The 26,803-nt window shown below is 59.0% G+C and overlaps 1 protein-coding gene across 4 annotated transcripts; it reads right to left on the reverse strand.

Moving 5' to 3' along the window:
* Positions 1-296: 296 nt before the first annotated feature.
* Positions 297-17,643, reverse strand: SPIRE2 (spire type actin nucleation factor 2). Of its 4 annotated transcripts, none has more exons than XM_090063399.1 (15): positions 17,306-17,643; positions 10,809-10,846; positions 7,981-8,340; positions 6,407-6,487; positions 5,955-6,119; positions 5,580-5,666; positions 5,109-5,232; positions 4,448-4,620; positions 4,172-4,346; positions 3,589-3,731; positions 2,988-3,122; positions 2,812-2,879; positions 2,674-2,701; positions 2,259-2,374; positions 297-1,781 (listed from the first exon to the last, which is right to left on the reverse strand). In XM_090063399.1, the coding sequence occupies exons 1-15, from the start codon at positions 17,562-17,564 to the stop codon at positions 1,574-1,576; spliced, it is 2,160 nt and encodes a 719-aa protein (XP_089919525.1). In that variant the 5' UTR covers positions 17,565-17,643; the 3' UTR covers positions 297-1,573. The 4 variants fall into 4 exon arrangements, with proteins under 4 accessions (XP_089919525.1, XP_089919523.1, XP_089919524.1 ...); XM_090063397.1 differs by having other exon boundaries at positions 4,133-4,346; XM_090063398.1 differs by having other exon boundaries at positions 10,785-10,846.
* Positions 17,644-26,803: the final 9,160 nt, after the last annotated feature.

The following is a 26,803-nucleotide window of genomic DNA, read 5'->3' on the forward strand; positions in this document are numbered from 1 at the left end:
TACATGGGCTCGTGCCTTCCTGGCGGTGTTTGAGGCCCAGGCTGACCTCTGATCCCGACTGGCCCCTCTGACTGCTACCAGAACCCCGACAAACCCTGAGGTCGGCGGATGCAGGAGCTCGCTGTCCACCTGCCCCGCACGAGCTGCCCCAGGTCCCTGGGCAGGGCCCATGCCCTTTATTTCTGCCCCACTGGTCTCAGCTGCTGTCTGTGGCTCTGGGCCACCGCAGGGACCCAAGGAGAGGGGCTAATATGGGGGGACAAAGCTGTCCAAGGCACCAGTGCAGCCTAAAATAGGTATTTATTGGGATGGGAGCAACTGTATGTACAAGGAGCAACCATGCTGGTCCGATGCAGGCTATTTACAATATACATGGTGTCTTTATGGCGCGGGCTGGGTAGAACACGACGACCAGGTCTGTTGGCCCCGGTCAGGCCCACGGCTGGAGGCCTGGCTCACACGGGGCCGTGGACGGGTGATCCTGGACAGTGATAAGGCATTGTCGTTCGCAGGTGCATCAGCGGGGAGCAGCGAGCGGGTTGGCACAGAAGCAGGAGGCCGTGGCGTAGGGCAGCAGGGTCTTTGTCTGTCTGAGCCGTCCCCCACAGACCTGGGGGCATTCATGGCTGGCACACCTGCACCTCTTAATGGTGTCCCTGCAGCATTAGACCCTCCAGCACCCCAAGTGTGAAAGGTAGAGGGTTTCCACCCAGCGCCCGGCAGCCGCGCACCTGCCCCGACACTCTGGAGAGTGGCAGGGCTGTCTGCACAATCCCTGACAGCTCTGGCAGAGAAAGGGCAGCATCAGACAGACATGGGACATGGCCCCACCCCACAGCCCCTCCCCATGACCTCCAGCATAAGGACAAATAAATATTCACAGCTGATTGTCTGGCACAGACACGGGATCCAGAGACACACACGGGGACCCCCACTCCGGCACCCAGCGCTGCTTCTAGCAGCACGAGCTGGAAGGGAGGCATGGGGGCTACAAGGGATGGGGAGGGCAGAGAGCCCAGGTACTATCGAGGGCAGAGCTCGTGGCAGGGCCCAGCCGCCTCACCCTGCTCTGAGGACAGGACCTCGTGCTGCCCTGAGCTGCTGTGTGAGACACCCCGGGGGTCTCCCTGCCTGGTCGGCTGCTCTAGAAAGCAGGGGTATCGCGCCCAGCCCTGCAGAGCGCGGGGAAAGACAGCAGCTGGGTTTGCTTTGCCTGCAGTGGGAGACACCGAGCCAGCGGGTCCCTGCCAGGCAAGCTGCGGCTTCAGACAGCACCTGGCAGCGAACACCCCTGGCCGTCGGTCATGTATATAAATATAGAGGCTGTATATATTATATATATATGTACATACACACAGAGCTGCTAGCAGGCCTTGCTGAGGGGCAGGTGTGTGCCTGGCAGTCTGTAGGAAGCAGGGGCAGCTGGAAGCCGTCGAAGGTGGGATTGTCTGCAGGGGTGGGACCTGGGGCTCTTGCCCAGAGAACCAGGAGCTTGGTCTCTGGGGGGCTGGCTCTGGCTCTGGCAGAGATGCTGGTGCCCAGGGCAGGGGCCACAGGACAGCAGAGTCCGTTGCTAGCGCCTGGGATCGATGTAGAGTGACTGGGTCTTCCTGCTGCGGTGCGGCGTGGTGTTGAGGATGTCCACGCTCTTCCGGCTGGAGTTGATGACGTCAGCCACGAAGCTGGTGCAGTCGCTGCACACATCCTTGAGGACTGAGCCGTGGGTGTAGATGTGGGGAAACTCCTGCTCCACACCCTGCCAGCCCCTTCCCCGCAGGGAGCTGCAAGACACAGCTCACGTCAGGCTGGACGTAGTCTCCCCCGTCCCTGCTCTGGGGTACCCGCAGCCCGGGAGCACCCGCAAGCTGGTGTTCTGCGGTGCCCTGTCTCCGTGCTTTGCCCAGGAGGGGGATGAAAGGGCAGGAGAAGAGAGCCAGAGCTGGAGGGGCAGCAGAGCTGCCATGGGTGTGTGAGGCTGGGCCAGGAGCAAGGGGAAAGGCTGGGAACAGGTTTGCTCCTGCCACGATTGGCACTTGCCACCCATGGGAGCTGCCTGCACTCTGCACACAGCACCGCACCCTTGCAGCTCCCCGTGGGAGGACTGCAAGGGGCCTGGTCATTGTGGGGGGAGCTCCCCAGAGAGCCAGCCCCGTCCCCAGAGCCTGTCTCGCCTGCTGTGACCTGCCTGCAGGGCTGGCTTGGCCCTGGGGGCTGCGGGCTGCTGACCCCACGGCCCACTGCGAGGGTGCGGCACTCACTGGAACACGTCTCTCCTCTGGACCGGCAGCGTCTTGACAGGCAGCGTCCCCAGCACGCTCTCGAAGCCCAGCGCATAGACAGGGATGTGGGCCAGCTTCTTGGAGGGCATCTTGATCTGCGACGGGAGCGGGCGAGAGCGGAGGTCAGCACCAGCAGAGACCTGCTAGGCTGCCTTGCCCTGGCTGCCCCATGGGTACTGCTGTCTCTCCATCCTGGCCCCATCACAGAGCACCCAGCACAGCCCCTGCCTGCCCCTTGCCCCCCGGCCACCACCCAGACAGCCAGACTTCGGCATGTCCTGCTGCCCCTTTGGGGGCTTCCAACAGTGACCAGGCAAGACGGCAGTGCCCAGAGAGACCCGGGCACCACCAAGGAAGAGCACCCCGGGGACAGAGCAGCAGAAGCACCTCTTACCTTCAGGCTGCAGGAGCTGCAGACGGACCTAAGAGCCACAGGAGAAGGGAGAGGGTCAGTGAGGACCCCGGCGCTTCTTCCTGGCAGCCCCCCGGCCCCTCTTGCCCCCTGGCCTTGGTGGCACGGGTCCCCTCTCACCTCTTGCAGAAGAGGCAGCTGGCAGGCCAAGAGAACAGCGGGAACTTGGCTCGGCAGCAGCAGCAGATCTGCGGGGTGGAGGGGGCAGAGGTGAAAGGCACACGTCAGCCTGGCCCTGCCACCCCTTGGCTTCCTGCGGGCCTGGCCTGCCCGAGGGCCGACGGGGCTGCCCTCACCTTGCCCTTGCGCAGGCTCTGGTAGAGCTCCTTGCTCTGCAGGAACTTCTCCATCTCGGCCTTCACCAGCACCTTGCGCACATTGATCATCTCCTCCACGGTCAGCGCCAGGCTCTCCACGGGGTGGCTGAACTCCTGTGGCCGAGGGCAGTGGGGTCAGGTGGGGCCACGGCTCTGCTCCCTGCCTGGTGGCCACCCGGGGTGGCTCTGCTCCCTGCCACCCAGGCTGCGGGCATCTACATCTTCAGGCAGGCAGGAGCACCGGGGGCTCTGGGCTCCTGCCCCGCCTTAAACACAGGACCCCTGCCTCCAGGCAGCACTGGGTGCTCTGGCTGGGCTGGGCTTGGGGTACCAGCCCACGGGGCTTGCGTGCTGTCAGCCCCGGGCCAGCTACCTGGGTGGCTCATTCAGCTGCGGTGGCTTCCAGGATGAGATGCCAGGGGCTCAGAGCAGCTCCCAGATCCCACCGGCTCACTCCCCTGCTAACCCTCCCTTCAGCCGTGTCTGCCCCAGTCCTGGTTGCACCCCCTTGGGCATCGTCCAGGTGCCAGGACAGCGCACAGGGCTCCTGAGCTCGCACACAAGCCAACCAGGCACATACCAGCCAGAGGTGCTTGGTGCTGGGGCCGGGGGTAGAGCCGGGGCCTTCCTCTGACCTCTCCTCCACGGAGCTGAGGGAGCCGCGGGCAGGGGCGAGCGGAGCAGTGTTGCGCGGGGCCTGGTGGTAACTGGCCGGGACGGAGCCTGGAGGAGAACCCGGGCATCAGTCCCACCCCATCACGGCTTGGAGCAGGGCCCGGGCACCCCTAGCCCCACTGAGAGGGACCCGACTGCCCGAGGCTGGCGGGGATGGGTAAGGGAGGGGGTTCAGGACACAGCAGCCGGTGGGGGGGGATGCAGAGCAGCCCCCAGGCTGAGCAGGCGTGCAAGTGCCCTCGAGAAGGGCAGCAGGGGAGCTCTGGCCCTGCCCTCCAGCAAACAGCTGCGCGGCGCTCCTGCTGCCCAAGGTCCAGGCCACAGGCAGCGACCCCGGAGCCCATCTGCAGCCTCGCGTGTCCTCAGCTTCCCAGCAGGATGGTAACCTGAGCCAGGATGCCCTGGGCGGGGCAGGACAGGGGAGAGGAGGGGAGGAGGGGGGCACTTGCCGGTGGTCTCTGTGCTGGTCCGCATGCCATGCATGCTACCTGAGCGGGGCCGCGGGTCGGACTCCTGGGTGCCGGGGGGCTTGGTGCCGGGCTGGCTGGTGACCGCCTCACTCTGGAACTGGGCCAGGTCCTGCTCCGAGAAGGAGCGGTCGCGGGTCAGTGGGAGCAGTGACCCTGGCTCTGGCCTAGCCTCCGAGCGGGGGGACTCCTCTTCCTGCAATGGGGACATCCGCAGGAATGAGGGGAAGGGCAGAGACCTGCTGATGCCCAGGTCCTCCCCGCCCTCCTCCCTACTCCCCTCAGCGCCTCCTGTACCTCGGAGCTGTTCATCTCCTCCATCTCGGCCAGCGTGGGAGCCTTGAGCAGGACCCGCGGGCGTGGGCGGGGTGGGGGCACGGGGCCGGTGTCTGGCAGCGAGAGGTTGAGGCAGGAGCTGGACTTCACGTTGCTGGAGCAGGCGTTGACGATGCAGGGCAGGGAGCCGAAGCCTGCGGGGCAGGGCAGGGCATGGGGGGTCTCAGGTGTGCTCAGACAGGGCTGATGCATGGGAGGCACCTTCAGGGTATGGTCCCCACCCTGACCCATGGACCCCAAAGACACCCTGGTGATGGGGCTGGCTTGCTGGGGGCTGCACCCCCTGACTGGGCCCAGCACGGGGGCAGGCTGGCGGGAGATAGGGCTGGGCAGCCGGGAGGATGGCTCTGGAGGATGTGGCGACAGCCAGGAGCCAGCTCAGCCAAGACTGGGCATGCTTGGGTGAAAAGGGGACCGGACCACGGGGGCAGGGAGCTGCCGGACCCATGACGTGGGAGCTGGGGGAGGATGGATGCAGGGATTGGGTGGGCCAGGGCTGTGATGGGTCCCTGTTTGTGTCTGAGCCCCCCAGGCTGGCTCAGGGTGAAGGCAATGTGGCTGCTGTCCTCAGGGCCATGCTTGCCCAGGGGTGGGGATGGGGGAAGGGGCAGCAACCCGTTACCTTTCTGGTTCTGGTACCGCGTCTCCACGGGGCGCAGCTTCCGCTTTTGCTTGATCTCCTCCAAGATCTTCTCGTGCAGCGTCCTCTGCCTTTGGGGCATGGGGCGCAGCCGCCGCTCTGAAGCCTAGGGTGTGGGGGCAGGCGCTCAGCGTGACGGGGCCAGCCGGCACCCCCTCCTCCACCACCGCTGACAGCGCGTGGAGACCCCAGTGAGCAAGGCGAAGGGAGCTCAGGAAGACAGCTCTCAGGACAGCGGAGTCTGGAGCCCGGGACCCCGCACGTGATGCTCGTATGGTCATAACCACGCAGCACTGGGAGCAGCATGGGGCTCCCACCCTGGGCTCATGACCTCCCTAGCCTGCGCCCCAGAGCTCTCCAGGACTCTTCCTATGCTGGGGCAGGATGGGGCCTTGCTGGGATCTCCCGCAGGCAGTCGGGCCCAGCCGGAGCCAGGGCTCAGACGTGCTTTACCTGCTTCAGCGGCGGCCGGGACCGAATGAAATCCAAGATGAGCTCATGTGCATCCTTCTTCACCCGCGGGGGGATGTCGCCGTCCACCTGGACATACATGGGAGAGAGGGAGGAGGGACAAGGGAGTGACCACAGGCCTGCTGGGATGGCGTGGGAGGCCGCAGAGGGACAGGACAGGGGGACCCAGGCACAGGCAGGGAGCCCCATTACCCACGGAGACACCTTCAATGTGTCCAGCGCAGGGCCGGCTGCGTGGGGTACACCCAGGTAGGTCTGCCCACCCCCCAGGCAGGCCGGTTGGGGTGCAGGGTGGCCGGATGAAGGACACAGCGCATCTGCATTGGCCCAGCCCTGCCCCAGGCCCCCCAGGCTCACCATGACTTTGCGCAGCTTGTAGTTGCGTGCCCGGATGTCCTGCATGAGCATCTCGAAGGGCGTCAGCTGGTACTCGGTGGGCAGCGGGTTGAACTGCTTCTCCTGCACCTTCTTCAGCTTCACGCCGTGGCGCAGCTCCCGCATCAGCTGCACCCAGAGCCGGGCCTGGAGCGGACGCGACCTGTTACTGGGCTGCATGGGCGGCCCAGCGTGGGGGCAGGCACCGAGGCTGTGTGCAGCTGGCTGGGCAAAGCCCAGGACGGGGCCAGCACCGATCCACACGGGCTGAGCAAGCCACAGGTCCCTGGTGCCTGCAGCTTCCCTCTGGCCCCCGCCCTTCCCTGCAGGCTATTTGTGGGGGTCCCAAGGCTGTAACCCCAGGGTGGGGGCTCCCCCCATTCCCCACTGCCCCCACGGGGGAACGGTGCTCGGGGCCCTGCTGCACCCCTCACCCAGTCCGTGTTGCGCAGGTTGTCCAGGTCAGCAGCTGACTTCTCCTCCGGCCCCTCGTCATCCTTCAGCTTCTTCAGCATCTGCAGCAGGACGGGAGCGCCACGTGACCCACGCCCTGCGCCCAGCCCGGCAGCCCCGCGCCCTCCCGGGGAGCAGAGGGGAGCCTCAGCGCTAGCTGGTCTCTGCGGGCGGTTTAAGTACCACAGAGGGAGACCCGGACCCCATCCCGGGCACTGCTCTGCCTCCAGGATCCTTGCAGGTAGCACCTTGATGGGGGGACAGAGCTGCAGGCCCCCGCCCACTGGGCCAGGCCCTCGGTGCTGGGGGTAGCAGCCGAAATGACTGGGGACAGCGCGAGCCTCAGTGCCCTGGGGGAGCTCCGGTGCTTCGACTGCTTAGCTTTCCAGGAGGGTTTGAAAGCAGGGGCCCAACCTGCCCGGTGCGGGTGCAGACATGTCGGAGGGGTGCTGCAGAGCAAGTGCCCCTCTCCATGGGGGTGCCCTTCCCTACACACAGCCCCTTGGCAGCCTCCCCTCTGCTCAGCCCAACAAAGCACCAGGCCCCGCTGCCCCTGCACGGCCTCCCCAGAGCCCAGCTCAGCACTGCTCAGCTGCAGGCCCGGCTATGGTCCCTGGTCTCCATGTGGATGCCCGGGGTGGGGGGATGCATTTCCCCCGGGCTGATAATGAGTTCAATGATGCAGCAAAGCGCCTCAGGTGACCTGACCCAGACTTGCCCACGTGCCGTATTGGCAGCCCAGAGCCCGGGCACCCTGGCCCTAACCTTTTACTGTTGCAGGACGCTGGCTGCCAACACCCCCGGCTTTCCCCGCGGCAGGTTCGGGTGTGATGCCCGGTGCTGCCGGTCCCTTCCAGCCCCACTGCTCTACGAGAGGCCCCGATGACTCCACAGCTGGGGGCTGACTCCGGGGTAGCCCCATCCCCGCACCCTCAGGGAAGATGCCCAGCCTGGCTCAGCCTCTGTCCCAGGTAGAGCTCCTGCCCCCGTGTCCCCATGCACGTGGCAGGTGGAGCTCCTGGATCGTGGCCGAGGCGCGTCCTGCTGCAGCCCTACAAGCCGTGACCCCGCTGGCTCTCCCCGGAGATCGGGAGCTTGCCAGGGCCGAGCTCCAGCTCCCCTGGGTGGCTTGCACCGTGCTTCCCCCTCTCGACACCAGAGGGCAAGCGCACCGCCCAGGTGGGAGCCTGGGGGGCCGGAGGAGGCACAGACCCCACCAGGCAGGGGCGGGAGGGGGAGTCAGGGACCCCTCGGGGCTGGGACAGCCACAGCCTGTTGGCGCGGGCCGGCTGGGCGCTCCACTCCTCGACCCAGACAGACGAGGCTGGGGTGGGAAATCCAGCCCCCTGCCCGTGCTCCCCCAGGGCTGGCGAGACCCTTGGCATGGCTGCAGTGCTGCTGGGCGCCGCAGGGATGGGGCCCTTGGCGGGCACGCTCCAGCCAGGACCCAGTGTTGTGCTCGCTGCCCCGGGGATACGCAGCCCCCCGCGAGTGCAGTCCCGCTCCCCACGCTGCCCCTGGCCGCTGGCAGGGCCCACGGCGGGCGCACGCTCACCTCCTTGGCGTCACGGATCTTGGCGAGGAAGGCCTTCAGCTCCACCGTCTCCACGAAGAGAGCCCGACACACGGCCTGGTAGTGGGCCTGCGCCTCGTGGGGATGCGTCAGGCGGGCCGCGCACACCCGCATGGCCTGCCCGAAGGTGCGCACAGCCCGCGGGGGGCCCTCCGCCGCCTCCTCCTCCTCCTCCTGGCCCCCATAGCCCTCATCCGCCGTGCCGCAGCCGCTGTCCTCCGAGTCGCTGTTGGTCATGAGGTCGATGAGCTGCTCCAGCTGGGGACTCAGCTCCCGCTCCTCGCTCTCGTCCAGCCCCCAGTCCAGCGCCCGGTAGATGGCGAACCCCAGCGACTGCACCATCTGCAAGGGGAGGGCAGCACGGGGTGAGCTGGGGGCTGGGGCACCCCCCGCTGCGGCTAGCGGGGTGGGAGGCTGGGCCAGACCCCGTTGCAATCTCCAGCCCTTTGCATGGGCAGCACGAGCCGGGGATCAGGCGATGCTGCACTGCTTCCCTCTCCCCCTGCCCTGCACGTGATGCCTGGCCATGCACGGAGCCTGGGGGCTGCTCTGCTTTCCTGACCTCAGCTCCACCTCAGGGTCTGCTACCCTGGTTCGGCGGAGACCCCTCCTGCCCGCACGCCCAAGAGAGCCTCACGGGCCTGGTTTGTTCCTAGCAGGGACGTTGGCAGTGAAGGCCCCTGTCCCAGCATGGTGCAAGCTCGTGCTGAGCTTGTCTAAGGGGCTCCACCACACTCCGAGCCCTGTGCCCTGGGCAGCTCCAGCCCCTGCTCTGGCCACAGAGGCGGGAGGCACCGCTCAGGCCCTGGGGCTGGCTGGCTGGTCCCCAGCTGTCTCACAGACCGCCTCTGTTTACTGCCACTCCATTACAGCGAGAGCGAGGGAAACCAGAGCTGCCCAGGGGATGGATGGAAACAAGCAGCCCAGCGTCTGCACAGCGGTGCTCAGTGGCATTCGCTCCCCAGACCCCGCAGGAGGTGGCCAGGGCAGAGGGAAAGCCAGGAACCTGGGCTGAACTCAGGACCTGGTGAAATCTCAAAACAAAGTGAACTGCAGCAACAAGGGCCCTGGAGCTGGTAGCTTATCTCAGCCGGCAGCCTGCTCCAGGTGCCGATAAGGCCAGGGGGCTGATCCAAGGCTCACAGAAAGCAGTAGAAAGGCTGGACTGATGCCCATGCACCTAGGTCAGGGCCCAGGAGCATGGGCCCGCTGCAGCTGCAGCTCCCCGCATCGATGAGGCAGTGCTGGGCTGGGCGGCCAGGACGAGAGCAGCAGGGCTGGTCAGGGGCCAGCTGCCTCAGATTGGAGCCAGAGCTTGGAGGGGGAAGGAAGGCAGGTCTGGGGCAGGGCCCTCCCAAAGGAAGGGCCTGCAAGGGGTGGGGGAGCAAGTGCTTCAGGCAGGTTCCTGGAAAGCAGCTGCCCGTGTCGGACGCCCAGTGCACAGCTCGCCCAGTGCTGGGGAAGTTCGAAAGATGGGAGCCGCCAACCAATGTGCCCCACAAAGCCATGGGGGAGCCACAGGGGAAGGTAGAGGAGTCGCCTCCACCCTAGTGCCAGCCCACATACGGCCTCCTGTTATCCCAGGGCGAGGCACTGCGCTGGCAGGTGCCTCCTCCACGTGACAGCCCAGCCCAGGGGCAGGGAGCAGCGAGATTGCCCTAGCTCCCGTGGCTCTGCCTGGCTGCGATGGCCCAATACGCGTGGCTCAGCCAGCGCTGCTGCAAGCTGATTGATGCAGAAAACCTGTGACTCCAGCCAGTGGCAGAGGCGGGGAAAAACAGCCTCCAATTTCAAAAGCATTGATCAAAGAGCTGGCCCAGCACGAGGCAGCGGAGCGTGGGCAGCGGTGGCTGGCGCCGGGCCAGCGGGGAAGGCGTGCCCTTCCACAGGCACCGGTTCCACGCGCCCGTGGAGCAGGAACAACCACCACGTGGTTTCAGAGCCGTCCAGCAGCAGCAAAGAGAGGGACTGGACCCCCCGGCAGTGCCCGCAGATGGGCTGCAGGCCTTCGAGCTCCCCCACCACAGTACTTACCGTCATGCTCCAAAGCAAATCCAGGAGCACGGAGGGGTCCGCAAGCAGCGTTGTCTCCCTGCTCCCGGGCAGGTCGTGACTGTGCATTGACACGAATACCAAAGGGCCTGAGCGGCAGCCCCCTCTGCTCCTGCACCCCTGTCTGGTGCATGGTGCGGGGGTCCCAGCAGTGCCACATGCTGCTTCGGTGCCACAGACGTGTGCCCTAACACTGCCTAGCTTAGATTACTCTTGGTTCCAGCTCTTCTCCTTAAACAGAGTTTTGATTTAAAGCTGTCTGGTCCCTCCAGATTCCTCACTGGCCTCAGCCTCCCAGGTCCCGCCGGACCTGCTGGGCAAGACTGGGGGATACACGGGGCCAGTCGAATGGCTTGATGCCACCCAGCACGGTGACGGTGTGAGGACAGACAGCCGTGGGGCACTCCGAGAGACCAGGGCGGGGGACGGAGACGCAGCCAGCCTGCAGCCACAACAAATGCTCGCAGCAGACTCTTCCCCTGCGGAGATGCTGCGTGTGCCGCCTTCTCCCCTGACCCAGGCTGGTGGCTACACCGAGCGCCTACAGCAGGTTCCAGCACCTGGCAAGGAGAGGCTGACACAGCATCAGTGTGGACCCCTCGTTTCCCCAGCAACCAGCATGGGCATCAGGCCCCCAGGCTTAAGAAGGATGCCTGTCTCTGTGCGCGCATGAGCTGGTGCACGCGTGTCTGTGCCCGCACCTGCGGAGGCCCCGGGTTCATCGCACCGCTTACCGAGCTGGAGCGTCTGGGACATACCTGGGCTTCCGTCAAGGGAGGCAGGATCAAGGGGGGCTCTGTGAAGGAAGAAGCAGACAGAGTGAGTGCCCCTTCTCCCCACGGCAGTTCACTTGGAGTCTCAAAGCCAGCACGCTTGCTTTAGTGACGGAGTCGGTGCATCCACCTGCAGTCACTGCCATCCGGCGGAGGCTCACGACAAAGTGCCACATCTGTGTTTGCACAGGGCCTGGCACATTGTCCCCCTCCGTGCTGCCTCCCTGCCCTGCCCGGGCCTGCCCGAGAGCCGCGTGCACCCAAACCCAGCAACCAGGCAGCGGCCGGAGGCTCTGGGCACCACTGCACAGCGTGAAGCCCCGTTCCCAGGGGGACCAGACGAGAGATGGGAGCGGGGCTGGCCTGTGCTGGTTCTTCCCTGAGCTCAGAGGTGTCTCTGGGGCCTTTGGCTTCCCAGGAAGCATCCATCCAGCCCTGGCCAAGCTCTCAGCGCCCCAGAAAGCCAGTACTCATACGTGCTTGGTAGTGACTTGCTAGTCTGAAAGCTGGATCTGTCCCCACTGGACAAGAGTCAGCTACAGACCCAGCTGTAAAGGCCTCCCCAGTCCCCACAGAGCTAGAAGGCCTGCTCCCTCCAGCACGGCCACGAGGGCAGACTGGACTTTGTCCCCAGTGGCTACTCTCAGGCTCCAGGCTGGGGAGTGACTGGGTACTGGAGCGGAGTCTGGGAGCCTGCATTGCAAATAAGCTGAATTAAAGGGACAATATACAGGCTGCAGAGTCAAGCCCACCCTCACAAGGGCATGCCGGGATAGAGGCTGTCCAGGCCTCCTTGATCTGACCTGATGCCCTGGTGCAATACGAGACCCCCATACTACCCTTCCCTAGGACCCTGGTTTCTTTCAGTGCCAGGACGGGCTTCCTCTGGGCAACAGGAGGGAGGGAACGTGCTGTCCTCAGGTTCATTAGCTGCAGAGGCGGGAAGGTGTGCCACGAATGCCTCTGGAAACGGCAGGAAGAGGAGGATGTTTTCCTGCTGAAGGCAGCTGAGCCCTGAGCTGGGGAAGTGGACTCTGCCCCTGCCTCTGAGCTCCCGCGCGGTGCTGGATAAACCAGACTCCTCCGGTGCCCTCTGCACACGCTGTGCTTCCAGGTGCCTGACACAAGGCCAGACAATGCCAAGCGCTCAGCCGCAGCCCGCGGGAGCCGTACAAAGTGCTGCGTAGCTATGAGTGCTCAGGTTCTGGGTGCTTCTAGTCGGTGGCTTTGACTTCCACCTCTCCAAACCATGGAAGAGCCCGAATGTGAGGGCTGGACAGGAGGAGACAGATGCTGGGATGTGCTCTTGGCTGCAGCTCACCTGGCTGCTCTGACACTTGTGGGTCAAGGAACAGCCAGACACAAGCCCCAGTGATTCTGGCCTTCCTGCGGCCACCCTCTGTGCTGGTTGGCATTGCTGACGTTCCCATTTTGGGGACGGGGCAGGTGGCGCCTTTGCCTTCTGGGTGGGTGCACGCTACGCTATAAACCACACAGGAGCAGGGCAAAGCAGGCTGCCAAAGCCAGCACTCCCTGCTCCGCGGACCTCCGAAGGGCACAATGCAACGACAAAGCCCAGGGCCCGACCTGAGTGCTCGTACCTCCTGCCCCACTCCCTGCTGATTAGCACGTGCTGACCTAGGAAGGTGCAAGAGGCTCCCCTCACACCATGCCTGACTCATCCCGCAAATCCCGGATGGATTCTCTCCATGATAACGTCACAGCAACAGGGATCTCCAAAGGCCTTGGGGGTGGTCCTTTATTTTGGGAGCTGGACCTGAGGCCCCTCATGCCTGCCGTTCCAGCCCCTGGGCACACACGGCTCCCAGTACCATCAGAGGGGAAGGCTGTTCTCTGAAAAGTCAAGGTCAGGGAGCTGCAGTGACAGCAGAAAATGGGGGATATCCATCTACTCCATAGTGTCCCCCACATGCCCCTGGTACTCCACTGAATATTCCCATCCCACTGCCAGGAAAAGTGAGGAGCGAGGAGGTGGAAGGACTCCCCCAGCCCTGCTGCTTCATCCTCCTGGCTGCTGGCTCCAAGCCCCACTCTCCAGGGGACTAATTGCACCACAGAGCAGATGGGAAGAGAGGCAAGATACCATCTGTAGGGGATGCCGCAAGCTCCAGACTGACGCATCCAGCTCCTACCCGGTGCAAACAACCGCAGTCCTGGCTTCGCTACTCTTCACAAAGGGCTTTGCAGAGGGGGAGTTCTGCCTTCCTGTTCGAAGTTTGCTCCCACACCGGATGCTAGGTATGAAGTGGCTGAAGCCCCGGAGAACCAAGTGTGGGTGACAAGGAGCCTTTCCTGAAGGCTGGGGATGGGAGGGAGTGGGGATCACTCACTACAAGCTCTTGCAAGGCAGTGGGACAAACCAAGGGAACAACAAGCAGCTCAGACTGGCAGAGGACAAGTCACCCAGACAAGCTCACCCAAGTTCCTGATCTGAGGCCTGACCGTGGGCTCCTCCCAGGCCAGACAAGCTCCCCCCAGCCCCCATGGCATGCAGCAGGTGTGGTATATTGAGGGCATTTATTGGGAATTGGACATAGAGCCTTACAAAGCCTTCCTCGATACAGCCATGGCAGGCAGCAGGGCTACGCTGGTCATGCTAACATGCCCAGGCTAGCAGAGGTTGCACGTAGGGTGGTACACCAGAGAGCAGGGCTAGCATATGCTGCAGGAGCTTCTGCATGGTAGAGGCAGGGTGGGAGGCCTGGGTTTTACCCCTGGCTTCATGGGTGAAGCAGCAAATACTGTGTGGGGGCTGGAGGTGCTCAGCTGGGATGGGGATGCAATAAGACCCCACATATATGCACCACGATGGGAAAGCGTCCGACACGCAAAGCGAAGCAGGAGTAACGGGGCTCAGGTGCATGAGAATACAAGCCTCCCCACCCCCACATGGCTTCACGCTGAAGCCCTCTGCCCTGAGACTGGAAGCGCTAATGAGAGCTCTGAGCAAACGTCCTGTCTTGGCCCCCGGGGACAGACAAAATGACCCCAAGGTCCCTCCCAGTGCCCCTTTCAATGAGCGTGACTCCAAAGCTGCTTCCTTGGATCTGTGTCCACCTGGGAGCTCAGCCATTAGCTCCCCATTTAGGTAATGGATGGAGCACATGCGGCCCTCCAGACAAAGGGCTCACGGCAGCTTTCAGCAGGTTGGCAGGCAGGGCTGAGACAGGAGCTGGCCCAGGCTCTGAGAAGGCTGGTAGGAAGTGGGGTTTAGATTAGGTAGGACAGGCGGTGACAGAGCAAGGACTTGGTGGAGTTTAGTGCCAGGAGGAGGGAGCAGTGCCCCAAGCTCACAGAGTCCCCAGCCACCTGCGGGCTGTCTAGGAGGGTCCCAGCAGCCTGGGGGCGTGGAGCCTCGGGGCTCCCCACATCTTGTCCCTCAACGCTGCGCGGCGACAGGCCCAGGCTGCACCCCCAGACAGTCCAGGATGCCCTAGCTCCTGGCACAGGTCGGATCATAGGAATCAAAGAAGTGGGGCTAGAAGGGAGCTCCAGAGGTCATTTAGTCCAACCCCCTGCCTCAGGCAGGATCAGCCCTGTCCAAACCAAATCACAGCAGGGGCTTGGCTACATCCACACAAGCAGCAGCTCAGCAAGGAACAGCTCTGTTGGGGCCCAGCCCTGCCCACAGGCTGCTGGGGAAAGGGTCCCCAAAGGCCACGCGGCCTAGGTACCCCCTGTCCATACCCCTCCCTCTCCCATCTCATCCTCCTGCTCCCTGCACCAATGCTACAGCGATGGCACCTGGGCTCTTATGCTGCATATTGCTCATTTCTGCTCAAGGACGCAGGCTGCACCCTACGTACCCAGGATCCCCAAGCACTCACTCCTCCCTGGCAGGAACCCAGGACTAGGCTTAGCCCGAGGGACGCCCTCCTAACCAAACTGCTGCCAGGCATGCTGCGCTGAAACAAGAGCGCTCCTTTCCCAGCCACTGCTCCCAAATGATCCTCTTGGTGTTTTGTCTGAAATCCCCACCCCCAAGAGATCATTTCCATTGCTAAACAGGCAGAGAGGCTCTTTGCAAGAGAACAGCAGCAGGTCTGGCTGGGGAGCAGGCAGCAAGGACCGCAATTACAAACCTACGGGTGCTGTTAGCATGCCAGCCACGATGCAGGATGGGGGGCTGGTCCTGTGGGCCCCTGCCTGCCTCACGCAGCAATGGGAGAGGAGCGGCGTCTACATCTCCTATGCTGCCGCTAGCCATAGAGGGCACGCTGCGTACGGAGGCACCAGCACACAGAAATGCCCAGCATATCCCTCCTTCGGAGACCATTACCATTATGCAATTCTTGGCCTCCTTCCCACGGGAGGCACCAGCACTGCCTGTGGGCAAAACCTGCTGCCAAGATATAATGGTCTGAAGAACAAAGCCCAAAGCCAGATCACTCTGTGTTTTCAGTGCAGCACTGTGTTGAAAAGTCACTTCCTTTTGTGTCCGAGGTCATCTCCACAGCGCATCTCCCAGAACAGGACCCACCAGTTCTCGGAGGCTGAGAGAGGCATTTGCAGTCAATGTTATTGCAGAAACAGCCTAGCTGCCTTGCCTCCCAGCGCAGGAATGAGAGCTCGGATGCGTCCGGGCTCTCCACTGAGTCAGGGCCCGGCAATGCCTGGCAATAACATTTGTACGAATGCGCATTCTTATTGCTGTTGACGTGGGGAGCACGTGCAGGCTGCATTCTCGGGCTATTTATCCTCATCAGTGTCAGGGGAGGAAAGAGCTTACAAGTGGCACAGATAATTGGAATTGCTCAAGTGAGTGCTGCTGGATCACCCGGCTAACGCCTCCCACGGCACGCGTGGAGCAGGCACGGTCCCACATGTGGCAGGCTGGGTGGGGCTGTTTGCTATCACGGTGCTGGGAATGTGGAGGTGGAGCGCCAGATGCCTCTGGACCTCTAGGATCTTTGCTCTCCCCGCTGCCCCGGCTGAGTGACAAGCTTTGCTTTTCAGCAATGAGCCATGCACTCAATTGCATTTTCACACAGACTTGAAGATAATGGTAAAAAAAGAGTCAAAAGGCCATAACACCATGGAGGCTTGCCCTAAAAGCTCCAGGACTAGACTTTTGCAGTTGCATGCATGGAAGTCATGCACACCGTTCCCATGGCTGAATGCACGCTCCCGGCAGCAGCAGGTTGAAGCATCTCTTCAGATTTCCACCTGGACACCTGACCACATACTTGCCATGCATCAGCGCAATACTCCAGGGAAGCCCCCCATGCTGGGAGCATGGTTGCAAAGTACCAGGACTCATTAATGTCTTCCCTGGCCTGAGCACTGGTGCCCCCGGGAGCTGAGGGACCAGCCAGGAACTGCAGGGACAAACGGGTAGTTTGAAATAAAAGATGCAACAGGTTTCCTGGTCCAATCACCATGACATGGAGGTCAAAGCTCAACTCAAAGGACGTCACAGAAATCCTAGAGAAGTAGGGCTGCAAGGGACCTCCAGAGGGCACGTCTAGTCCAACCCCCTGCCTGAGGCAGGATCAGCCCTGCCCAAACCCTCCAAGACGCATCCATAATCTAAAACCTTTGCAAAGCAACCATCACCCCTGAACAACACAAGCCAAAACTCCCAAACCTGCCACAGCGAAAGCAGGGGGACCGCGACAGCCAACGTCCTGCTTCTATAAAAGGTTAATGTATGCTTGAGAGATCCCAGGTAGGGAGTCACACAGCCCACTGCGGAGGAAGGTAACCCCCGCCAGTCCGCACGGATCTGACCGTGACCACGGAGACTCGAGAGATTTCCCTTTCTCCAGCACTTTCCTCGCCCTGCTGAGAACGGTGGCAGGTGCCACGCGCGACCCCACTCCGCGCTGCAGCCGCAGAGCTGGGTGCAGACGCTCAGTGCCCTGTGGCTCGCTCGCCCTCGATTCAACTGTACGGCGCAAGAGCGAGGCCTCTCCGGCAACCTGCCAGGAGCTCAAGAGCCCCATCTGGCTCGCTTATAATGAGGCAGGCAGGCAACCCGATCCGGGGAGAAGCTGCCTGCATCAGGGCAGAGCATCGCCTGCCAGGGTCTCCAGGCAGGGGAGGCCAGCAGCTCCCGGCTTCAAGTGTTGCCCCACTGTTTGTAATGTGCCAAGACGGCTTGCCCCCGAGGCGTGGGCTCAGATGGCCGATGTGCCTAGCAAATGCCCCCCCGGGCTCTCAGCAGCCCAGCACTGCAGGGCTCCTGCGGCCAGGCTGCTCCCTCTGCTCGAAGCAAACCCCAGCCGCAACCAGCAGGCACTGGCACCGGGTCCAGCCCCGCCTCGCTCCGCCACGCTGCGCGTCCCGCTGGACACCCGCGGCTCCACGAGAAGTCACTCAGGGCAGCGATTACGTCGTGGTGACTGGGACCGGGCTAGGTCTCCGCTGCAGCTTCCCGAGCAGCCTCTCTCCGTGCCCCGCGCCCCTCCGCGGCCCGGGTCGAGGGAGCCGCGCGCTGCTGGGCCCCGGGCCGCACTCACCGGCGGCGCCCGCGCCGGGCACCGTGACGCCGCCGTCCTTGTGCAGCAGGATGTCGGCCGTGCCCCGGATGCGGGCGGCCGGGGCCCGCGGGCCGGGGCCGGGGCCCCGCAGCCCCCGGCAGCACTGGTAGCACACGGCCCACGCCTGCTCCTCGTTGATGGGCTGCTCGTAGGACTTCAGCACCTCGTCCAGGGACAGCGCCCGGGGGTCCGCGCCCCCCGCCCGCCCCTCGCTGCCGCCGGCCGTGGCCGTGGCCATGGCTGCTCCATCATCGGCGCCGCCAAGCCGGGCTGGTTTCCATAACAGCCGCGCCGAGCCGGGCCGGGCACGGGAGCGGGAGGAGGAGGAGGAGGAGGAGGAGGAGGAGGAGGAGGAGGAGGGCCGAGCCCGGCTGCCTCTGCTTTGTCATCCCTCCAGCCCAGCCCTCCAGCCCAGCGTGCAAACAAGGAAGCGGCCGGTGGAGCCCCCGGGGGAGGGTGGGGAGCGGCTCGCCTTCCTCCGCTGCCTGCCAGCCGGGCGCCGGGGCCCTGGGCAAAGGCGGCGGGTCCGGGGCGAGACGCGACGGGCACCGTCCCGGCGGCGCGGGCCAAGCCCGAGGGCCCTGCGTGCGCCCCCGGCACTGCCACCCGCACGCCACCCCCTGCTCTGCTGCCGGGGCAGGGAGCAGGTGCCCTGGGCCAGGCCCTCGGCATGCTCCGAGGCCTCCTGGACACCTGCTCCCACCCTGCCCGCTTCTTCTCTAGGCTGGGAGGCCCTGGCAAATGCAGTAGGAGCACAGGATGGGCCCAGCTCAGCCCAGCTAATCCCCCCGAAGCGCCCTGGGACTGGCTGTACCCTCCAGACCACACAGCACACTACCACCTGGGCCCCGCACCTCGGCTCAGGCAGCTCAGACCCAGCTGGAGACCGCAGGAGCGAGAGGGCAGGATACAGAGCCCACATTAGGGGCTGCCAGGGACTCCCGGGTTAACGTCCCTGCCAGCACCGTGGGTGCTTCAGCGAGCACAGGAGGGCACAGCCCCTCTCCCCCTTCTCCGCTGACGGACAACCCCCCGATGTGCACGTCCACCGCTCTCGACACACCTACACGGGCGCTCGGGTTCACGTGGAGTAGGAAGCGTGGCTTGCTGCCTCCTGCGTCACCCACGCCACAGTCTGCCACCGCCTGGAGGTACTCACCCAGGCCTGGCTTGCTGGAGGAAGGGCCAATGCCCGAAGCAGCAGTACCAGCACTTGATGCAGTGCTTAGACTTGCCCTGGGACCTCTCCATCCTGGACAAAGCCAATGCTCCCCTCTGCTGCTCCCGGGAGACTAGACACAGTCCTGGGCCCAGCTGGCTCAGCAGTGGAGTGTTAGATACATGCAAGGATTCAGATTTCCTATTTCACCTTCCTTTGTGGTAGAGACCCTCCAGGCACTGCCCTTGTGAGTAGCAGACATCTTAGAGGGTCCAATCCTTGATCCCAACACCAAGAAAAGAGGGTAGGAGAATTGAAGCCAGGCCATCAGGGCAAGAACAATCTTTGCCAGGAAAGGCCTAGAGCTCACCTCTCCTGACTGTGCTGAACAGGCATTGCTGACTGCATGATACCCCCAGCATGCTTATGCTGTGGGTGTCTGCAAATCTTGAGCTGCCCAAGCAGGCTCCTCTCTCCTGTCCTCTGTCATGGCCTCACATCCCCATCTGCACTCCACCAACTTCTGCAGCCACTCCCCTTGCCCTGGCATCTTCACTTCCAGGAGCAGCAGGCAGTACTTCATGCACAAATAGCTTCTGTTGGGTCCCCACTCCAGGCTAATGTACATCCTACGGCTCTGCAGTTCACTGGGTCACCTGCTGCAAGGCCTTTGTCCTGTGTAAAACACACAGCTCCCAAACCACCATGCTACAGACAAAGAAGACCTGCCAGCTTGGGAAAGGGCTCACCGAGGAGGCTTGGGAATTGCAGTGGAGTCCTCCCAGCCCCTTGAGCAAGAAAGTGAAGGACAATGAAGAGCAACAGGTGGCCCAAGGCTTGATGCAAGGAGGAGGATGCTGAAACATTTGAGTATTGGGAGGCCTTTCTTGAGGGATAGATCCCATCCAAGTCCCAGGGCTACTGATCTTCAGAAAGAGACTGATATGAGTGACAAGAAGAGCTATAAAGCAAGCAATGGGGGGAGATGTTTGGGAGAGACTATCCAGGCCTGGTATTAATCCACAGGTAGATGAAAATCAGTGTTTTATGCATAAATCAATGGATAAGAGGCTCTTGGACTGTAAAGAGGAGCAGGGAAGAACCAAGAGATTAAAAGAACTCAGGTAGGCCATGAACTCACCAACACAGACAAGGAGCAGGATAGCATACGAGAAGAAATGGGTGGCTGTGAGAACTGGGAAGGGATGAAAATTGACAGCAACCAAATACCAGGTCATGCATTTAGGGACCAATGGTGAGAATTTCTCCTCCTAGTCATGAAACCATAAAGTTGAGCTGGAAGTGGCTTCCAGAGACCATCCAGCCCAATCCCCTGCCCAAGGCAGGATCAGCCCTATCCAAACCATGCCATATAAACCATGACCTAAACACTACATAAGTACTGTTAACCCTGATCCAGCATAGATCTAACATCCAACCCCGCCACCGGTAAAGCAGGGGAACCATGGCAGCCATAAAATATTGTCAGTACATGCTCCGGTGATCTCAGGTAGAGGGCCACACCGCCAGCCCATACCAAACTGACCGGGGGTACAAATCCCTCCTGATGTCAAATGTGGCATCAGGCTGACCCAGAGTGGAGGGGAAGACCCTCTAGCCAGGAACCTTTGTCTCTGTTCCCAGCAGGAGCACTGGCACATCCCGGTCCAAGTCCCTAGCCTTGGCTGTAGCCAGCACCCGATGCCTCTGGGAAGGAGCTCTTCATCTGGAAATGCCTGAGGAGGAGAATGACTCCTGTGGATTTTGAGCTCCCCAAGTGATGTTACTGTGAAATAGCCAAAGGTGATCCTGGGATTTGGCAGGAAATTTCCTTTCAGTGGAGGCAGACATATTCCTACCATTGTGCATGGTACCGGAGAGACTGTCTGGAATACTGCATACAGCTCCTGCATTCACGGAGGATGGACTCACACTGGAATGGGTGCAGAGGATTGCTATGCTTGGATGGGAATGGAGAGCCTCTCTCAGAGGAGGCTGAATGGGCATGGCTTCTTCTATGTGGTACAACACAGGCCAAGGGGGATAAAACTCCAGTCAGGGGGTAAGCACAAAGGGGGAAGAAGTGAAGGGACAAGGTGGCATAGGAACAAATGGGTATAGACTGGCCGGGGTTGGAAAAAAGCTTTCAAACCATAAGTGGGCAATGGGTTGAAACAGTCTTTAGTGAGAGCAGTGAGGACAAAACCCACTGCTCAAGGTGGAGCTTGAACCACTTCTGGAAGATCTCATGTGACATGCCTGCCTGAGACAGCAGGGCACAGGCCTGGGCAGTCAGGGGATCCCTTCACCTGTGGCAGACGCGAAGGTACTTCTGGAAATGCCAGTCTGGAGAGACCAGACGGGCCAAGAAAGACCATTGCAGGGAGGATGGATATAGGCTTTTTTCTCTGTGGCCATAGGGAATAGGACTAAGAGCAACAGTCTCAAGCTCCCCCAGAGGACATTTAAATTGGAGATTAGGAGGGACTTTGCGTTTCAGGGTGATGGAGCTCCGGAACAGGCTGCCCCTGGAAATGTTCAGGTGCAGCTAGTCAGGGATGCTCTGAGCAGGGGGCTGGACCAGATGACCTTGTAAGTTCCCTCCCAGCCCCACTTTCCCATGATCCTAAGAGGTTCCTTCAAAGAAGAGTCAGGTCAAGTGAAACAAAGACTTTACAGTTAGGAGCTGTCCATTGCCAGGGGGAAAACTTCAACTCCCAGCGAGGACTACTAACCCATGGACATAGGCTGGCTGCCGGCATGGAACGCAGCCTGTGGTTTTTGATGAATGCATGCTGGAGTGAGCATGCAGATACCTGCCCGCTCCCCTGCAAGGGACTGAATGCTGAATAAGGATGGCTCAGGTACGTCATCAACACAGTCTTTTGGAGGGCGTCTGCCTATTTTTATACATGACAGGAAGAAACCAGAATAAAGCAGGAGAAAGGTCCACAGTTCAGGGATCTGTTCTGCATGAAAACCTACTTTGCAATATTTTGAGACTGACAAAAGAGAAGGATGGCTATAGGCTTAACCACGGATTTGATTCATCCGTGGGATTATACAAGACATGAGCACTAATGATCAAGGCCTGAGGCATCTTGTGGGCAACTCAGGGAGCTATTAAATCCCACCTGACCATCATCTCCCCCAAAGAAAGCTTTGGATCAAGATCATTATTGGAACTGCAAGCTGTTGGGCTATCCCCCGCCCGCCGGCCCCAATTACTTTCCTTCCTCTCTGGCCCTTTTCTAGAAACTGAACTGCTCTCCCATTCTCCGTCTCCCATGCTGCTGGGTTATTAAGGAGTTCCACAGAGCGACTGCCCAGCACTGCAGCTAAATTAGGCTCGCCTTTTGGGGAAGAGGAGGCGGGGAGGCAGAAAAATAGCACCATGGTTAAATTTAGCATATCTACCAAAGGTTTCAGCTTTGCAATGCTTCTACCCCAAAGAAAAAACAGCAAATGGCATTACTGTATACTTCCTCCACAGTTTTGCTATTTCTGTATGTCTACGGGAGGCAGGGAGGGGGAATCTAATCCAGTAGCAGAAGCAAAAAAAAAGAGATGAGGAAAAGGCCATTGACTGCTATATTCATGCAAGTGCTGCTCTTCAATAACACGTGGCACCTATAGCACTGTATAAGGAACATATTCATGGCTATGAGATAATCATGCCCCCCAGGATATGGGAACAGCATAGCAAAGCCATTTCACACATGAAGAAGCTGAGCCTCTAAACAGTTATATGCTTAACAGTGCAGCTGTAGCAGAACCACAGACAGCCCAGGCATCCTGACTCCTACTCAGTCCTCTCCTACCTACTTGACAGAAGTATTTTTCCCAAATATCAGAATGCTCTGTCTGCTGTTGTTTTTAATCAGCCACCCAGTCGTACTTAAGGGATTGTATGCACACATTGTTCCCGAGACCCACACTAAATCGAGTTGATTGGATAATGGACGGTTGTCATATAATGGGTGCACGTTCAGATTTCCTCACCTGTGTTGCTAATAAGTCTGAGGTCATTAAAACAGAAAATGCTGTACAAGTCATATTTGTTTTAGTCTTTGCTGCCTGCTTCCCATTCTTGCTCCTGTGAACTCACTTTCATGTTACTTCTTGCACCCAGGGCATCCACCTGCAAACATGACAAGGGAAGGAGCAGCCACTTCCATGTCCAAAGGTCATTGTAACCAAGCAGTGGACTCCATTACAGGGACGTGGAACATGTAAACCTCCAAGACCCAAATAAAGGACGGTAATACACCAGGTAATGAAATCTCCCTCACCTAGCAGGAATAACAGGTTCCTTATTTTATGCAGGGACCACTGACAGCAACATGACCTCTTTCCCTTCCTTTCTGTCTCACAAACACACACAAGACCATTCATCCCTCTACTAACTATTAGAGCTGCACACATTTCTTTTTGTAATGTGCAGTAAATTCACTGCAAATAAAATGAGTTTCAGAGGAATTGAAACTATGGGTGAAACAGGGTTGAATATAGTGAACAGTTTCAACCAACCAAATGGGGGGAGAGATTAAGAAAAAGTCATGTTTTGACATTTTAATGGCTATATTTCACCTGGAAAAAGCCCAACCATTTTGTTTCAAGAATTCCTTCACAAAACTGATTTCCTTTTTGTTTTTGGAATGCTATTTTTTGTTTTCAAATTGAACTAAAACTTTTCACACTGAAAAATCAATCAATCAATCAAAAGGTGTTAAATGAGGAGGAAATGCAGCAATTTGTTCCAGCTTCAGCAAACCATTTGGTATTGACCCAAAATAACATTTTTGGGGGCATTCCTGTCATTCAAATAATTCCATTTTGGTTTGACCTGAAATATTTTTTTCTGGTTTTTCAGCTGAAACCCAAAAACCAAGGAACCCATTTCTCTTCCAGTACTGTTCACTGCTTCTCCTCTCCTCAGCTACAACACCCAAATAAGGGTCTCCAACAAACCAGTTTGCTCTCTGTTTCTTCCAGACTTTAACAGTGGAGGTGTTCCTGTGGCACCTGCAGTGTGTGCACACCGAATGTGGACCTAGTTCCCTGGATCACTTGCATTTTAAAGCACATTAGCCTATTTTAGTGAGCATTAAAGTATCACAAAAAAGTGCTCTTTAGCTAATGTGCATTAAAATCGACTAATGAGCCTTTTTCTAGTCCCTTACAATGGAGGTACTAGATGTAATGCTCATTCCCTAAAGTGCAGTAATGAACGTGTAGATGCACCCACTGTCTTCTGTAACCAAGGTGGAACATAACCTGTGCAGCTCACAATGGTAGAGCCAACCAGTGTGCATCACTGGCCTGGAGCTCCCTGTGCTGGGGCTGTGCTGAAAGAAGCTGCCCCTCCTTGCACATGGCTCATTGTTGAGAGCTCCTCTTTATTCACCAGTTCTGGTACATGAAGAAACCTGAGCTGCCGAGGCTGGAGTGTGTGACTGGCACTGAGCTAAGCAATCTCTTCAGAGCAGCTTGAGTGGCTCTGATCCATATTACTGATTACAGCAATCAGGGGCTGTGTGCTGCACGGCCCATCCCCTCCCGCTGTCAAAGCAAGGGAGACACAGAACGCAGCTGGAAGCCAACCATCTCCTTTGCAAGGCAGAGCTTTTGCTTCCCTGAAGCATGACTTAACCCTCAAAGGCCTGGTTTCACTGCCTCCAGCAGGTGCTGTAGTTAACAAAGGTGTCTGCTGACAGCACTTCGGCTCATCCTGCAGTGTAAAGGGTGAGACAGGATACATGGTATGGGAAAACCAGGCCCAGTGATCTCTCTGTGCTGAATCAAGGGATTGTGAGCATTAGGGCTTTGTCTCCTCCTCTCAAGGGGCCGGTCTCCTATTAGGGCCTCTGTTCACACCTGCTTTACATCAGCCTAATTCTACCCACATCAGTGCTGTTGCTCCTGGTGGATAGGAGAATGAAGGAAGGAGGAGCTGGCCTCATGACCAGGCACAGAAAAGCTGCCTTCTTCCTTTCTTTGCACTGATGACAATACCAGGCTGTTAGAGCCATGCTGATGGGCAAACCTTGCCTGGTGGAGATTGAAGTTGCAGAGCATTCAAAAATGTTCCCAATAGGAAAGAGAACCTTTTCCATTAACATTTTAATTAAAACCCATTCTCTAAACAGGCTGGATTAACCCTGGGCAGCCCGTGACTAGTACACCAAGAGACTCAACAGAGCCAGCCGTGCTAACTGCAATGCTATCAGCCAGTGAGGGTGTGGCAACCTGTGTGCAAGATTAAAAATGGACAAATCTATTGTTCAAGACATAGTGCAAAAGGAAAGTGCTTCCACGTATGGAGCAGGAGAGCAGCACAGGGCTCAGGCCACCACATTGGTCACCTGCTGAATGGAAGGCATCAGTGCCAAGCTATCTGGAGGGAATCCTAAACCTTTGTGGGGCAAGCAGCTCTGTGGGGTCCAGGTGGTATGCTCTTCTGTCCCAGGCCTGTTCCCCATGGCCGATTGCCTTGTGGTTTTCCCAGTCCAGCCCATACTATTCCACAGCTGCAGCAGGGAATGTACAGATGGATGGTGTAGGAACAGGGAATCAGCAGTTCCTAATAAAACGGCTTCAGACCAGCTCTGCTTGTAGCCCCTGTGCAAGCTTCCTGCTTGTTTCCATGGAGCAGGAGCCAAGAGATATGCTGAGGCTACTTGGATCCATTGCCAATCACCCTAGCACTTGTGGGTCTGCATCCCCAGGAGGGGTTTTTTCCTCCAGACTTTTGCAGAATGACCTTGCTCCTCTGAGCTATGCTGGCTTGGCAGGAGAGAGGTGGTAGCCCTCATAGAGCCCCCAGGCAAAACAATTTTCCCTGTTCAGCTTAAGTTGTCCTTCCCTTAGCTTCATTCCCCACTCTTCACTTCATCCTACACTACCTGATTCCTTCCCTCTGCCAATCTCTATCTCTTTCAGAGCTTTGCAGCCGGTTATCCTGGCCTACGCTAGCTAGAGGTGCTCAGCCCATCGAGACTTGTAGATACTCTGCCATGCCATAAATGCTTTCAACTTAGTTACCACAGTGACTCTTTCTTAACTCTGTTTTTTGGTTAATGTTCCCAGAATTTGACACCATATCCCATCTGTAATCTCATCACAGTGATATCAGTAACTATCATTTGATTGCAAGAATCACACAGCCTTTTTTGCTGCCCTATCCATTGGCAAACTCTAGTCCAGTTTGCTACCTGCATCCATCCCAAGTTTCCCTTGGACATAAATGGTTTCTAGTTTTCTTTATAAAAGAAAAAAAAAAACCCTGTCCACCGTCAGTAAAATCTATTCAGAAGATGAAGATGAAATAACTTCCCCTGCAGACCTCACCCATACAGCATATTGCTCTGCTTCTAGGACAGCCCTTTGCTTGCTTATCTGTGCAAGCTCCAAAATCTGAAATTACGGGGCATGCACAGCCCTGAGAATATAGCTGCTTGGTTTTCTATAGCGGCTGACCTGCTAGAAGGAACTACCACTCATCTGTTTCTAAAGGGTCCTGGCAAAAAGTATGGGTTTTTAAACCACAACTTGCTGATGGTGTATTGTACTTAAAAGCAACCGAAATTTGATTTTAAAAAATGACTTAGCCAGTTGTGTCTAGGCCCCAATCCTGCAGCACATCACATGCATCCAGTCTTTGGGGTCTGTGTTGAACTCACTGCAGTTACTAGGACTCCAACCAAGCGCAATGGATTCATCATGCAGATTTAATTTCAAAAGTCAGGACCTTAGCTTCTTCCTCCCCTAGGATTTGCCTAGTGGACATTGCTGATGTCACTTCCAAGGAACCAGCATGGTGGCACAGGTACAAAAGCTATGTGTTTTAAGTTGGCTGAATCATGGGCAAGTGAAATGAAGGGCACTGACAGGATCATCTGGGATGCATATAAAAGCTAAGGCAACAGTGCTCTGCCAAAGCAGCTCAACCCTACCCATTATAGTTCCCTGCTGTTCCAGTACTGGCCACCCCGGAGGTCTGCCAAGAGACCTCCCCCTAATCAGTTGCACCCTGTGGTTTATGAGTCACGAGCAGAAAATCCTACGCAATACAATGCATGCCAGTAACTCTGTACAAAAGGATGAGGTGCAAGCGATTATTACTTGTGAACTGGTGATTCCCAATCCAACAACTCGACTGAACCTTTGCCTCGCTCTGAGCCCCAAGTCCAGACCCTTCAAACTCATCTGCTGCAAAACACTATCTTTGGGCACTGACAGCGCTCATCGAAATGCGGTACTGCAAACTGCAAGCCTTCATGAATGAGTCAAGACAAATAGGTTCCTTCTATTTTCAG

The sequence above is a fragment of the Crocodylus siamensis genome, chromosome 9 (genome assembly GCF_052110815.1).
Source record: "Crocodylus siamensis isolate JL-2025a chromosome 9, ASM5211081v1, whole genome shotgun sequence".
In the NCBI taxonomy this organism is placed as follows: Eukaryota; Metazoa; Chordata; order Crocodylia; family Crocodylidae; genus Crocodylus; species Crocodylus siamensis.

What these genes read in the sequence shown, in the direction of transcription:
- SPIRE2 (XM_090063396.1), bottom strand. Translation starts at nt 17,564, where the DNA reads ATGGCCACGGCCACGGCCGGCGGCAGCGAGGGGCGGGCGGGGGGCGCG. An exon ending in AGAGCCTGCGCAAGGGCAAG is followed by an intron (nt 2,880 to 2,987) that starts GTGAGGGCAGCC and finishes TCCACCCCGCAG; the next exon opens with ATCTGCTGCTGCTGCCGAGC. An exon ending in GCAGCTCCTGCAGCCTGAAG is followed by an intron (nt 2,375 to 2,673) that starts GTAAGAGGTGCT and finishes CTCCCGTCGCAG; the next exon opens with ATCAAGATGCCCTCCAAGAA.